Source organism: Bactrocera oleae, chromosome 4, assembly GCF_042242935.1.
Source record: "Bactrocera oleae isolate idBacOlea1 chromosome 4, idBacOlea1, whole genome shotgun sequence".
NCBI classification, from domain to species: Eukaryota; Metazoa; Arthropoda; class Insecta; order Diptera; family Tephritidae; genus Bactrocera; species Bactrocera oleae.
The window spans coordinates 50060299-50074997 of record NC_091538.1 but is presented as its reverse complement, the minus strand read 5'-3'; the positions used below and the strand labels follow the sequence as shown (position 1 = coordinate 50074997).

At 36.0% G+C, this 14699-nt stretch overlaps 1 protein-coding gene across 24 annotated transcripts in view; it reads left to right on the top strand.

Annotated features, from left to right (window-relative positions):
* Positions 1–14699, top strand: part of mim (missing-in-metastasis) — a 117396-nt gene that overhangs the window by 78188 nt on the left and 24509 nt on the right. For 22 of the 24 annotated variants that reach the window (XM_070108566.1, XM_070108563.1, XM_070108565.1 and 19 more), the window contains 7 exons: positions 1635–1696; positions 5504–5577; positions 11715–11833; positions 11906–12241; positions 12318–12572; positions 12797–12877; positions 13585–13896. In XM_070108566.1, coding sequence (XP_069964667.1) covers positions 1635–1696; positions 5504–5577; positions 11715–11833; positions 11906–12241; positions 12318–12572; positions 12797–12877; positions 13585–13896 — 1239 coding nt within the window. The remainder of the gene's footprint in view (positions 1–1634; positions 1697–5503; positions 5578–11714; positions 11834–11905; positions 12242–12317; positions 12573–12796; positions 12878–13584; positions 13897–14699) is intronic. The other 2 variants (XM_070108567.1, XM_070108568.1) reach the window with 2 other exon arrangements.

Sequence of the window (14699 nt, the reverse complement as noted above, 5' to 3'; positions counted from 1 at the left end):
ATATTTATAACAACAGAAGCACTTTATTTTATTTCCGAAAATTTCGTTTGTTTATATTTTTATTTACTTTTCTGCAATTAATATATGAAATTGACGGCTTCGAACAAGCCGTGAGAATGTTACATTTCACTCAACAATACACCATATATTACCCCACACCTCTTACGCATTTCCTCTCTCCTGCTCTCGCATTGAATTTCGCCCAGCGGGTTTCCGCAGCAATAAATTTCCATCACTTAGCTACCGGAAAGTTGCTCCAGTGCGCCATATCGTCATTCTTTTATTTTAGTTCACATTCCAGCAGCGCGTAAATCATTGTTACTCTTAACAAAAACAACAATTTATATACATTTTCACTTTCTTTTTTTTTGAATTTTTATGAATTTATCATATAACGTATATTGTGGTTGTTGTTGCTTTTGCTGTCCTCTTGCACTCTTGCTGTCCAAAAAGTTACTCCTTTGTTGTCAGCGAATACGCTTTTGCGCTCAATTATCCACCTCCGCTGTTGAGGGCCCTGCACCGCTCACACGTAACTGTTGTCTGCGAATTTAATTTGTGAATTTTGCGCGAAATACTTTTTGTAAAAGCTCATAATTTAATTAATAGTGGGAGACTGTTGGTATCGTGAGTAAAACTTTATTAAATTTAATATGAAATTTAATTTATTAATTTCGTTAACAAGGTGATGCTGTAATACATATATGTATATACAAGTGTATACATACCTATGAGCTCTGCTACCGTTAAAACAGACAGAAAATATCGTAATTTTCGTAATTTTTTAATATAAATCTGTAATGAGCCGTTCATAAAAGGCATTCCCGGTGTCTATTTTCAGAGTTAGTTCAAAAATTAACTTTATATGGTCTTATTAGATTAATGGTATGTTCCTCGAACCGAGTATTTCTGTTTCAAGAACAAAAAAATAGAGAGAGTAATTTTTTTCGAATAAGCTGGCTGAGTGATGGATTTTATTAGCATTTCGTTGGGAAACAGCTCTGTTGTGTTTTATACTTGACGTTTTTTAAGCCAAAAATTAAGGATCTCTGACGATAATGCGCTTTTAACAATAAAAATCACCAAAATGTGTTGAGCGACTCATAACTGCTGCTGAGAGCCTCTGCCAACTGTTCAATGCTTATGCTCTTTAAAATGTGTTTACCCTGAACATGGTATATTAAATTTGCCACGAAGTTTGTAACACCCAGAAGAAAACGTAGAAGACCCCTTAAAATATATATTAAAATTATCAGCATAACGTGCTGATTCGATTCAGCCATCGATTTGAAATTTCGCACATGCCTTTTTCTCTCCACGATGCTGCTCATTTGTTCGAACTGCCGATGTTGGACCATTTTTGCATATAGATGCCATATAAACTGAACGATCAAAATCAAGTGCTCATATGGAAATTTTTTTCAGATGACATTCACGTTAACGATGTGGAGAGATGACTTACACTTCGTAGACCTCGGAAGTAGTTCTTATTTCAGTGATCTTCTTTAAAAAGAATTTTGAAAACGCTAATATTTTATACGAAAACAAGTACTTTTTATTAAAAAGTTTAACTACCTACAATAACACTTCTTTTCATTGATGCCTTCATAACTTTTGCTCTCTCTTATTTCCAGAACACATCGCCGCTGTGGGAAGACTTTGTTACCAAGGCCACGAAATTGCATCAATGTTTACGGTAAGTGTGTAAGGTGTTTGCCAACCACTTCACATCGCTGTTCTATCTCTTTCTCTCTCTCTAAAATCTTGTGCGCTTAGCAATAATAGAAATTCAGTTATTGTTTCATTGCTGAAATTGTTTATAGTGTGGATGATCGTTCGTATGTTTAGATTATAAACAAACAAAAGACGAATCAATATTGAGTGGCAAATATCTCCTAAACCTTCCACGAGTTCAAATTTACATGTACATATGAATGTATGCCTTCGCTTTTTGGGCGTAGTAAATGAACCTGGAATGTTGAAGTAGTAATTTATGACTCAAGTGGAAAAGTGTAAATTTTCACTTGACCTCAATTGTTTAGGTTACCATGGGAGAATGTGGAATTCATAGCCCACTTTTGGTTATACATATGTATACATATATGTTATGTATGTCTTTTGACTAATGAGAAGTTGCCTACTTCTCGCTAAACCCAGGAAAATCAATTTATGGTCGGGTAAGGGAAAATTATTGCATTAGTGGTAAATTACTTGTATTATGCAACACCTTTTGAAATATTTGTGTTAAGAGCCGTATATGAAACGAAATTGAAGTGGAAAACATTCAGATACTTTTACTTACTAATCGTTCAGTAGTATAGAAAAAGTATAATAATCGTGAAGTAAAAAGCGGATAGACACGCAGATGAGCGCTAGGTTCGCACTACAGCTTTTGTAACTAACTAAGAATAATTTATGTTTCATGAATAATTTAACGCTAAAATTTACTATTCCAAATATAATCAATTAAGATCGCTATAAGATTCGTATTACAAAAATTTTATTATATTAGATAAGATAAAATAAAAAAATGTGATCTTGGAATAGGGTCGCCTATACTCTATATACATATATATAAATTCGATATAACGATCGCTGAAGTGAAGTTCGTTGAATGCATAACGATCGATTGATAGGTGATGGAGTCTAAATATTACAAATTTTGCTTCGACAGACAAGAAAAATACTTCTGAAGATTTAGCATTCCGTTAGGATGGTTGATTTTACTTGTTTTAGCGTGCGAGATTTATCGGAGGCAGAGTTGAGGTACCGAAGCAAAAAAAAAGCCCATTACTCAATCGCTTTATTCGGTATATTTTGCTCTCTGACTTTTTCCTGCTCCCAAACCTCAAATATCCGCGAATGAGTCAATTGAAGATAAAAATATCCCTTAAAGAAAGTAAAGACCGCCTTTGTCCGAAAACATGATTTAATAATGAAAGAAAAATTATTTTGATGGCGTGTTGAAAATCATGAAAATATTGGCATAAAAAGGGAGAAGCCAGCATTGAAAGCAATATAAAATATTTGTATTAAGAAACATAAAGTAACACGGGTCAACACGAATTTTGACCTCGACTTGAAAGTCACAATACACGAAGTCACAAATACACGAAAAAAAATATATGACCTTCAAAAATTTTGCTTGCCGCTCAATTAAAAATCGCTCACCTTCCAAACATCTTTTACAATAACCACGTTAACAACATGTGGAGTCCATGATTTATCTTGATTTCGAACAGTACAGTCAAAATATGCTTCATAGGCATCGCAGAGAACTTGACATGACTTTAACTCATATTTAGTGTCTCTAACTTTCATAAATTCACCACATATATAATAAAATGCATTAGCATCGTATTTACACTTTCTCGATGACATTTTAACGTTTTCTGGATATGTACGAAACACCTGATCGTTATTTATCACTTGAGTGCCATCTGGAGGCACTCTCTGAATATAAAAACTCCACTCCAATCTCGCGGTATTTTTGAATGCATTAAAACTAATTAAAATTTTTAAAAAAGTGTATTATTATTATAACTATCGCAAAAGCAAACTTCATACCAAAAAAAAAGTATTTTCTTTTCGTTTTTGTGTCTAAGTAATCGAAAAATCATAGTATAAAGTTTAGGACAAACAACAATGTTTTTTGGAATTGAAGAAAATAAGTAAATTTGTCTGATAAAATCATTGTAACGGCTTTCGAAAACTAGAGTTTTTGAAAAATGGGCGTATACGAAGGCGGTTCTAAGTATTTATCACTTCTCCGCTTGCTGTCACTACTATTGTAAGGGACATTTACTATCATGTAACTGCAGCGTTTGACGATGTTTGAGCGCAATCCTAGGAACGTTCTATATCGTTTCATGATCGTTGACAAAACTTAGATCCACTAATACAACATGAGAGACCATGCTCCGAAGAAGGCGAAGACTGTCCTATTAACTACCGTTTTGTGTGAGCTCTGTACACCTGATCAAATTTGACCCGGACTAGTCTATTTAAACTGCGGACTCACCTAATCGACAAAAACATTTTATTTCCATATGTTAATTAGTATGTGCTCGACAACTGTTTATTTACAACGCGAAAGGTTTGTCTGGCGATTTTTACATTAAAAAAAGAAATAGAACAACGAGTTTGCTTGAAATTTTGTGTGTCCAGCGAAATGAAAATGTTGCAGTAGTGTAGACTCCCCACTTTATCACTAACACAAGTGTTTAAGTGACACAAAGCATTCAGTGAAGATCGTGATGTGACTTCGAAACTGTCCAAAAATCTAACGGATTGCGCTCCAAAAATGAGCCGAAACCGAGAAAACCAAAATTCGCTGATGTCACTGCAGTCATCCCAGCCATGGCTTATAAAAATTGTATCAAATATTGCATTAAACGTTGGCATGCTTCTATTGGTTTAGGAGCTTATTTGGAAGGCGATAATAAAGTTTTGTGCTTAAATACGTGAAAATGAAATTTGCTTTTGTCAGTCCGGATTAAATTTGATTTTAGTATAACGGACACCTAGAGAAGGGCAAAACTGAACTCTTCTTCATATTCAATTCCTCGCGGCAGAAATTTTAGGCGAAAGAGTGCTTTATCGACGCTATGGAGACCTACTTTGTAGATCTCCAGAGAAAGTATTTTTCAGACGAGTTAAAGAAATTGGAGCACCGCTGTCGAGCTAAAAAAAAAATATGTGGAGAAATAAATACCAATTTCCGTTTTCGTTGTAAACTGTATTTGGGACAAGATTTGAGTTGTATCTTTTTTTTTCTTTTGTTTTTATACCCTGAACAGGGTATATTAAGTTTGTCACGAAGTTTGTAATACTCAGAAGGCAACGTCAGAGACCCTATAAAATATAAACATACATATATAAATGATCAGCATAACGATCTCAGTTGATTTAGGACCATCCGTCCGTCCATCTGTTTGTATATACGCGAAGTTGCCTCTCAGTTTTTGAGATATCGATTTGAATTTTTCCACACGTCCTTTTCTCCCCAAGAAGCGGATAATTTGTTGGAACCGCCGATATCGGTCCACTATAGCATATAGCTGCCATACAAACTTCTTCACACCAGATAATAATAATATTTTAATAATTCAGATAATAATAATAATAAGTGTTATTTAATGCGTTGAAAATTTGAAACAAAAAAATTTATCAAAATTTGTATTTTTATAAACACGTACTCATACATTTTAAAACTTGTGCCATTTTTTAATACGAATTTGCTACATTAAAAAAGCTTTGACGGCCAACAATATAGCAAAGCATTTCTGTGTAAAATCGTCACCGCAAAACAATTTCCATTTAATAAAGAACAAAAATTCAAATAAAATGAGTAACAAAGAAGCGGCCAAAATATTTGAGAAGTCTCATAGCACAGCAATTTTCGTTTTCCGTTGATATGAGCTATATACAGTTATATTATAAATACGTACATGTGTATATTTTCAAATTAAATTTAATGTTTTTTATCTCGATTTATTTACAGTGCCGCCATTCAGGCAATCGCCGCGTATTTGGACGCGTTCCAAAAAATCGCAGACGCAGCAACAAATTCAAGAGGTAAGTTCAAATCCCCAACGCACATAAAAATCAACCCAAAAGAAACATACACACACACACACACACACCACACATATATACATACATACATACATAGGCAGAGATAAGTTGTATAAGAAATTAGCGGCAAATAGCACGAAAGTTGTGTGCTACTTACTTCTCGTGCATGAAAACTTCCAATGCTCACACACGCACACAAACACTTGCTCACACATGTTGCTTTCTATTACGCAACAATGTTGCATGGCACGTCCAACCGCGATACATGTTGCGGCATCATGCTGTTTATTGCCAGAATCGCAAATAAATAAACACCGCTAACAGATTGACCACTCGCTGTTTGCAGCGCTTATTTGCTGGTATTTATTTTCTTAGTGGCAAGCTGCTGAAGTGTAATGTGAAAAAATCTCGTAGTTCCAAGAAACCATAATTCCGATACTTGATTCATTGTCAACATCTCAGATGCACATTTTGTTTTACACCAGGCCACAAGCACCGTACCTATTTTCTTTTGCGCATATATCGTTCAAATGTACTAGTGTATACATCAAAAGGTCGCAGAACTGTCAGTTCGCTATCGACCAAATATCGAATTTGCTTATGACATCTCAGTCTGCAATGACAGTCTTGATAATACTAACATAAGTACTAATTACTATTATGGTGGTTGATTACCTGTTTTAATATATTCAGAAGACACCTGCTAAGCATTAGCTTTGCTCACGAATGTAAGGCTCGTGTTACTTTCTTTCATCATTACTGACCACATATTTGATGGTGTTGGAACCCACTACAAAAATTGGTTCTGATCCCATCGGCTAAGTTTCCATCACAATCCATATCATTAACCTTTGTACCGTTAGTCAATCGTACTTCTCTGATGAAATAATGTTCAGACACAAGTCAAGGGTTCAGCGAGTCCTTTATAAACCAGCCAGACAGAAATTGTAAGAAACCAAAATATAATATCATATTTCCGATTCTAGTTAAACCGCTAAGCAGAGGTGACCGTTTCAAAGAAAAAAAAATCGCTTATAATGCCACAGAATTACATATTCAAAGTAGGTACCGGAAATCCGTTACATTAGAACCGGAATCCCCACAAGGAACTAAAACGGTATACTGTCTTTTAGACCTTATTTGACTGACAATCATAGCAACTAAACAGGACAGAATCTTTAAGTAATCGAATTTACTAAAGTGATTTTATCTGTCCTTGGTCAATTCGAAATGTATCCACACAACTACCGTTATTATAAGGTGTAATTACCACATATGATGGCCAGAGGTGTTCATATCATTTCGTAGGATCTGAATTGATCTCATTTTCCAACGAATCTATACAACTTTTCTTTATAGGTGACCGAGTGTATTGATTCATTTGCAGACAACTCAAACTTGTAGGAGTCTCTGCTTTGCGTAGAATAAATTCATTTCTCAATGAGTGGGAAAGTTCGGCCAATATTACATGTATTAAATTTCTTACCGTCAACTATAAATACATATATTTTTCGAATTCACCAGATATATGTATCTCCCGTATTCCATATAGATTACATAACAACTTTATAATCATTCGAAAGCATCTAATATACTTATACACCGAAAGCTTACGGCTGCAGAAAATCAAACGCATAAAGGAAAGTCCCCCATTAAAAGTTTCTTCAAAGTCAAACTATTCACTTGGCCCTTAAAATGTGTGTATAATCGCAAGTTGACCCCTTCGGAAGACTTTATGCAATTTCTCCAGTGGGTAAATGCGTATTTTGTTTGTAATTAAATTTCACTAACGAGCCTCTACTGGTCTTACTGGTTGCCATCCTGCCATACTTGTATTTACATTGTAATTGTCCTTGTGCTCTTAATAATGTTAAATTCTCACACTCACAACACTTCTGAGATTTCCATATCCAGACAGAACTACCCTTCGTGGCATTCATTGGTAAGCGTAAAATACTAAAAGCTTAGATATCGCCAGCTCGTCAAGAAATTTGTGGCGAACCCTTCGGATATTACTTGCCACCCGTCTGCGCTATGGAAATGTAACAAATATTACAAAATATCATAAAGCCGACTCTCTTCATTGCTTGCTCATACATATAGTATAATAGTGTATATAATATATACTTATATGCATATATATATAAAATTATGTAAAGGTTAGAATTTCAAAGGCAAAACATTCTCCCTTTTGGTGTAATTTCATATATCCTTTTCACAAAGGGTGGATATTTTCTATCTAAACTGTTGGAAACACACTTGAACGTCGGTCAAGTTGGTTGATGCCACCATATTATTTGTCAAAGTGTTAATTGTTCCACCGTTTGCCTGTGAAAGCTTATTCTCTTTTACATATGTGCGTAGTAGTCTAACTGAACAAAGGGCTAACAAATCAAATGGCTATTAGCAAACCTGTATAATTCTCACTTTAATATGGAAAGCTTCAGACAGTTGCAACACCGTAGTGTTATTCTTTTTGAGTAGTTTAGCAGATTTCCAGAATTCTAGCAGAAGTAGTTTTGTAATTAAATCATCGCCAGCAAACATTTGGTCAGAATATGTCGAGCAACGAGCAACAAAATTCCAAAATCACAAATTTTATAAACGGAATGATCATTGGAGCTTTCATTGATTGGCAAGTACCGTTTGCAAATATGAAACCAGAAATTGCCGTTTATGCAAAAATGCAAAATAGTGCAAGAAAAAATTCTACTGTGATGACAGTTCTAGCTCGTGTTACTCTGATTATAAGAATTCGATCAGTTTGGACTTATTGTTCGTCGATCCAGAATTTGGTTATTGATTGATTGATTTCTCGTGACTTCTTTTTTTTTTTTGGATATATTATAGTTTCCACCTCAGTTCGGCTCAAAGTAAAACCTGGAGTATAGCAATATATTCGAGTCGGGTAAAAACTCAAGTCCAATTCGATTGCAATGATTCGACTAGCAATAAGTCATTCGTCGCGCCGTTGATCCAGAATTAGGTTTTCTGAATACTTTTGAACGCTATTGGAAGTTTTTACCTCGATTTGGCTTAGAATAAGGCCTAGAGTATCTTTCGAAGTTTTGGTATAAAAAAGCATGAATTCAGATTCTAGGAAGTTCAGCAAACGGGGACTCCACTCGTTAATGAATTTATCGAATGGAGTAATACCCAATTCTTTTACCGCCTGGTGTCACAACAACTTCCAATGGAACACTTCATGTGGTAGTTGTTAAATTTATGTATTATAAATATGTATATGTATGTAAGTAGACTCAGTCGGCTTATAGCTCAAACAGTCACAGACATTCCTCCCTTCAAACAATTCCTCCCTTAAAAATTGTTTACACATTTATAAATAAATGTATCGACTGTGGTTTTGAGTTATTTTAAAAAGATTTCAAATATATATCAAATGACAACCCCGCGTTGCAAGAGATTGCTCTCTCACTCTCAGTTTCCTCTTTTCTACGGGAAAAATCCAATTTTCGAGGATATCCTACTGACTGATCATTTACATTGCGCTCTCATAAGATAGGTCATATCAGCTGATTTGATTCACGGTTTTGCGTCGGTGACTGTTTGAACTATTAATACTGTCACATTTTTTCTATTTCCTGTCACAATTGTTGCGTTTGGCGTGTAATCGTCGTCGCAGTCGCTGTCGGTCTCGCAAATAAGCAGCAGCGTTTGCACTTTGCTATTTCGCTGGCCTACAGTCTCTTGCCACCCCAAGCCGTGCCACATCCGACCAGAAACACATGCAACTCATCGTTCCGCACCGAGTGTCGGTCGCATTTTAATTTTATTTGTCCACTTAGTTGCAAGCGCGCAACGGTGCAGTGCTGTTGGCGTCACCGTCATCGTCATCGTTAAATGGGGGCACTTGCAACGGTAAATGCAATATCAACAACAACAACCATCAAACAATCGCAATGACATTATCCACCGCTGTTGTTGTTGTTGCTGTTAGTGGCAACTGTTGTGTCGTGGTGTGGAATGGCAAGCGCACGGTCGGCCCATCGCACAAAGACCGGTTGTTGACCGAATGTGGGATACTGCGTTAAGCTTAGTTACAAAATAAAACCAAAATAAAAACACACCTTTTGGTCTATCTCATTTCGTATGCTCTTTGTTGTTGTTGCCGCGCAACATAATATTGCTTACTTGAGCACAAGTTGCACGAATATGTGCAGCACTCATGTGGCAACAAAACAAAATATGTACAAGCACGCCTAGACAATGTGGCGTGGCGGCGCTGCAGCCATAGTTTTAATGTTTGTAGTTGTTGTTGTACAGACTCTTTCGATTGCTAGTTGGTTTTTGTGGCTGTGCAACATAATTTAAAATTTTGTTTAAGAATTGCAGTGGGTTAAAGATGTAAAAGAAGAACGAACGATGAAAAATGGTTGAACTTGAAAAATGTCATATTTTTTGTCTGTGTTAGCAATGCTACGCTGAGTTTATATATTATATATACATATATACCGGTGTAAAGAAGTACATACATATATACCATATGTGTATTCTGTGTTATAGCCAGCAACAGAGTGCAGCCTCACATTTATCAATCATTTTTCCAATTTCCACTTTTGTCAGCAAGCTTTCAAATACTATCTTAAATACATCTATCTCACATTTCTCAGGTGAGACCGGTTAATCCAGTTACAGACATTATTTGCATATAAATGTTGTTCATCAGAGTATTTCTTTGCTTATCATCTTTTGCTTGCAACATCGTGAGAGTAAGGATATAACGGAAAGTATGTCAATATTTTATTACTCTGCGTTTTCCCCAGTTGCAACCATTCAGGTAATAATTGTTCTGCTCTACTTCCGACCTTCAGTTTCATGATTGTTAACTTCCGCTGCGTGAAAGCAGGCAATTTTATATAACCATTATAACATACACCTCGTATATACGAGTACGTATATGGTGCATTAAAATTCATATCGTTGTAAATTCACCACTTTGTATTCTGTAATATTCTTGTATATATACGATATGTAACCATTTTGAACCAATAAATTTCAAATTTAATTAATTTCATGACAATACTACCGATTTCGGTTGAGATAGTAAACAGTTATATAATAAAAAACAAAAAACTAATTTTCATACAAGAACTTGATTTACATCGTTCAGTTTGTTAGTGATCCGATCTGTATAATTTATTCAGATACCGTAGCGTTGCCTTAGAAAATAATTTATGCCAAATTTTGTGAAGAGATCTCCTCAAATAAAAAAGTTTTCCATACAAGGATTTTTATGGCACCTATATGCTACAATGATCCGATTTGGAAAATTTGTCCACAGATCCTAGCATTGCCTTGAGAAATAATCCATGCTAAATTTTGTGAAGATATCTTGTCAAATAAACAAGTTTTTCATACAAGAACTTACTTCTGGTTGTTCAGTTAGTATGACAGCTATATCCGATATCAGCGGTTCCAACAAATGAGCAGCTTCTTGGAGAGAAAAAGACGTGTGCAAAATTATGCTTATATGATTATACATATATATATTTTTATATAGTCTCCGATGTTTCCTTATGGATGTTACAAATATCGTAACAAACTTAATATACTCTGTTCAGGGTATAAAAATTGGCATACATAATTCGAAGTCATATTTCGCTTAAAAATTTGTAGGCGGAGCCATAAGTACTTAGCCTACAAAAGAAATACGAAAAATTAGGGTGGGGCGCAGTTCTTAGACTATTTTGACTTTTTCGTGGCGAATGCGGACAATGGTAGCCGTTTTTGCAGCATCTGGGCATCGCTTACCAAAACCGAAATAAGACCACGTTGACATCAGTGAAACAAATTTTTGACGATCGCCATCAAAGGGGAACTCACCGCATACACCACCCAATCGATCTTTGATTTCACTGTGCGATTTTCTTCTGTTTTCCAAAGTCCGCGAAACTTCTTGCTTCCATACCCGGTCAAAACAAAACTTCAATTCCGATTCGGCTGAAACCGAACAATAGTCGTCTACGAGAATATACTACACTGTAGTAAATTTTTCTTGTTAGAAAAAGAACATACCACAATATCTCTCCGCTTCTACAGAAAAAATTTAAAAACCCATTTTTTAATATATTTATAACAAAATGTTTAAACATAACCTCTTTTTTTTTTACTTGCAGGAGCTTCCAAAGAAATTGGCACCGCTTTGACGCGGGTCTGTCTACGCCACAAAGCGGTCGAATCACGTCTGAAGACTTTCACAACAGCAATAATGGACTGCCTTGTACAGCCATTGCAAGTAAGTACAAACTCTATCCCTCTTTTGTTTCAATATCCTTTATATTTATTAATTACACCACTTTTTACGCAGGAAAAACTAGAAGACTGGAAGCGCACAGTGATCACTATCGACAAGGAACATGCCAAAGAGTATAAGCGCTGTCGCACTGAACTGAAAAAGCGATCCAGCGACACGTTACGACTGCAGAAGAAAGCACGTAAAGGTCAATCGGATACTATACAGTCACTTATGGACTCACATAAGCAGGATGTGACATTGCGACGCGCCGAATTGGAGGAGGTGGAAAAGAAATCTTTGCGTTCGGCAATGATCGAGGAGCGTTTGCGATATTGTACGTTTGTGCATATGCTGCAGCCAGTTGTGAAGGAAGAGTGCGAAGTCATGTCAGAGCTGGGACATTTACAGGTGAGTGAGAAGACAAATCGAAAGCGTGGTGTAAGGTTGTTATTAATTGAATCATTCTTTTCTTTTTTTGCTTTAGGAAGCAATGGATTCTATCGCCCTCGTTACAAAAGAGCCCAGCGTCCTACCACAAGCATCCGAGGAACTTATACATGACACCAAAGCCACTATGTCGCTATATCCCGAGTCGCCGGGTGGCGGTTCGAGCTCACAAGGTGGTTGCTCGAATTCGCTGGGCTCACGCAAAAGTTCCGTTTGTTCGATTAGCTCCATGAACAGCAGTGGCTCAAGCAACTCACCGGGACATCATCACTATCCACGTTCGCTATCGCAGGTGAGTGTTGGTCGAATATCTAAGCTTCAGAGCTGCGAGTACAAACGCTGTTGGCAGCTCTGCTTAAAGTTAATGTGGTGTGCAGCAGTCCTTTAAGCAGACTCTTTTTTTATTGCTTTATATGTCAAATATTATATAATTTTTAATTAAATGTTATTTTTGCGCATTATTTGTTTATTTTATGTTGTGTGTTTCTTTTTTTTTCATACTCATCCTAATTATAGTTAATTTCGCCTGCAATACGCTTGAAACCTGGTGAATCCAGTGATAGTGGCTTTTGCTCATCGCCAGCGCTAACCACACAGGTTTTTATTATTTTCTTAATATTATTATAATTAATTTCTATATTTGTTAAGTCACGCTTTTGTTGTACATATTGTGATTTTAACCACCATTATTATAAACTGAACAGAGTATATTAAGTTAGCCACGATGTTTGTAACGCCCAGATGGAAACGTTGAAGACCCTATAAATTATATATATAATATAAATAAATGATTAGCATGACGAGCTTAGTCGATTTAGCCCGTTCGTCTACCTGTGCGTGCGTCTGTCGGTCTGTATATACGCGAACAAATCATAAATTTCAGATATCGATCTCAAATTTTGCACACGTCCTTTCCTCCCCAAGATGCTGCTCGTGTGTTGAAACCGCCGATATCGGATCACTATAGCATGTAGCTGCCATACAAACTGAACGATCAAAATTATGACCTTGTATAGAAAACTTTTTTGTTTGACGAGGTATCTTCACGAAATTTGGCTCGACTTATTCCTTATAACAACGGTACAATTTCTAAAGAAATTCAGATTGGATTACTATAGCATATAGCTGCTATACAAACTGACCGATCAAAACCAAATTTTTGTACGGAATTCTTAGTATTTGTGAGGGGTATTATAATTTCAATGCAACTGAAGTTAAAATTTTTTTGTTTGCTAAAATTTTCGAATTGATATTGTTTTCTACGATTTACTTTGTTTACACTAACATTATTTTCCCCTTGTAAGGCTTCTACTGCCACTAGTCAATCACATGCTGTTTCCACTTGGCCACCACATTCCCAAGATGCCGTTCCAGTGTTGCCACCTGCCTCCGATCGTCCACACACAATCTCAACCGCTTACGAGAAGGGACATCAGCGGCCACCACTCACTGTTTACACGTTCCAGAATCCGGAGACCATTCTAGAGGGTAGCGGTGGCAGCGGCAGCATACCGGGTACGCCAAATGGCACCAGTGGCGGTCCTGGGTCCGGCGCTAATACACCATCTACACAAAAGTCGCCAGCCGGTGCATTGAGTCGCCCACCTTTGCCAGTGGTACGTTACCATATACAGATATTTATATATACAAATAACTGCATATTCATATATATGTATGTCAATTTTCTTTTTTTCTCTGTGTTTGTTTTTGCGGTAATGAATTCTTGTTGTTAATTTAATTGTATTATTATTACTATGACATCAGAAACCAACACGTGTGGTAAGTTTAGGTTGCACTTTTCTTCCAATTTAAATTCCTAATCGAAACCACAATTCGATTTGTATCATTCTCAGTCCAATCAGTCAAAATATATAGATAGATATATAGTTTTGTAGTTTGCATGTGCAGATTCGCTAACCCATTTATGTCTGTCAAAAAAGTATTCCTCCTAAAATCATGTTGTGTATATAAATTTTTTTTGTTGTTTTTTTAGAAGAAGCATTCAACTGATCGATATTGAAATTTAATATTACCTGAGATAATTGTTGGTGTTGTTGCTTGAAAAGTTCCAATTAATTTCAAAGACAAAAGTTTTCATGTTATTGTTGTTGTAGTTATATCGTAAGACCTTTTAATTGGCATTGTCCAATAGGCATTCATGCGGTAAATATCTTGTCGGAAATAGGTTACTAAAGTTGTATGAAGGATAATAAGATGGAAACATCCAGATGTTTTCTCCTCCATCGGTCATTCTTTGCAAGGCTGAAAAAATCTCGGTAGTCTTACCTTCGACGCACCAGGAGACATAGGCGAAACTGATGTTTAACAAAACTTGTGATAGGCTCAAAGCGCTTTGTCGATTTATTAGTGCCTTATGATCAATTACAATATATAGGAGTTTAAGGTTCCAAAACGAATC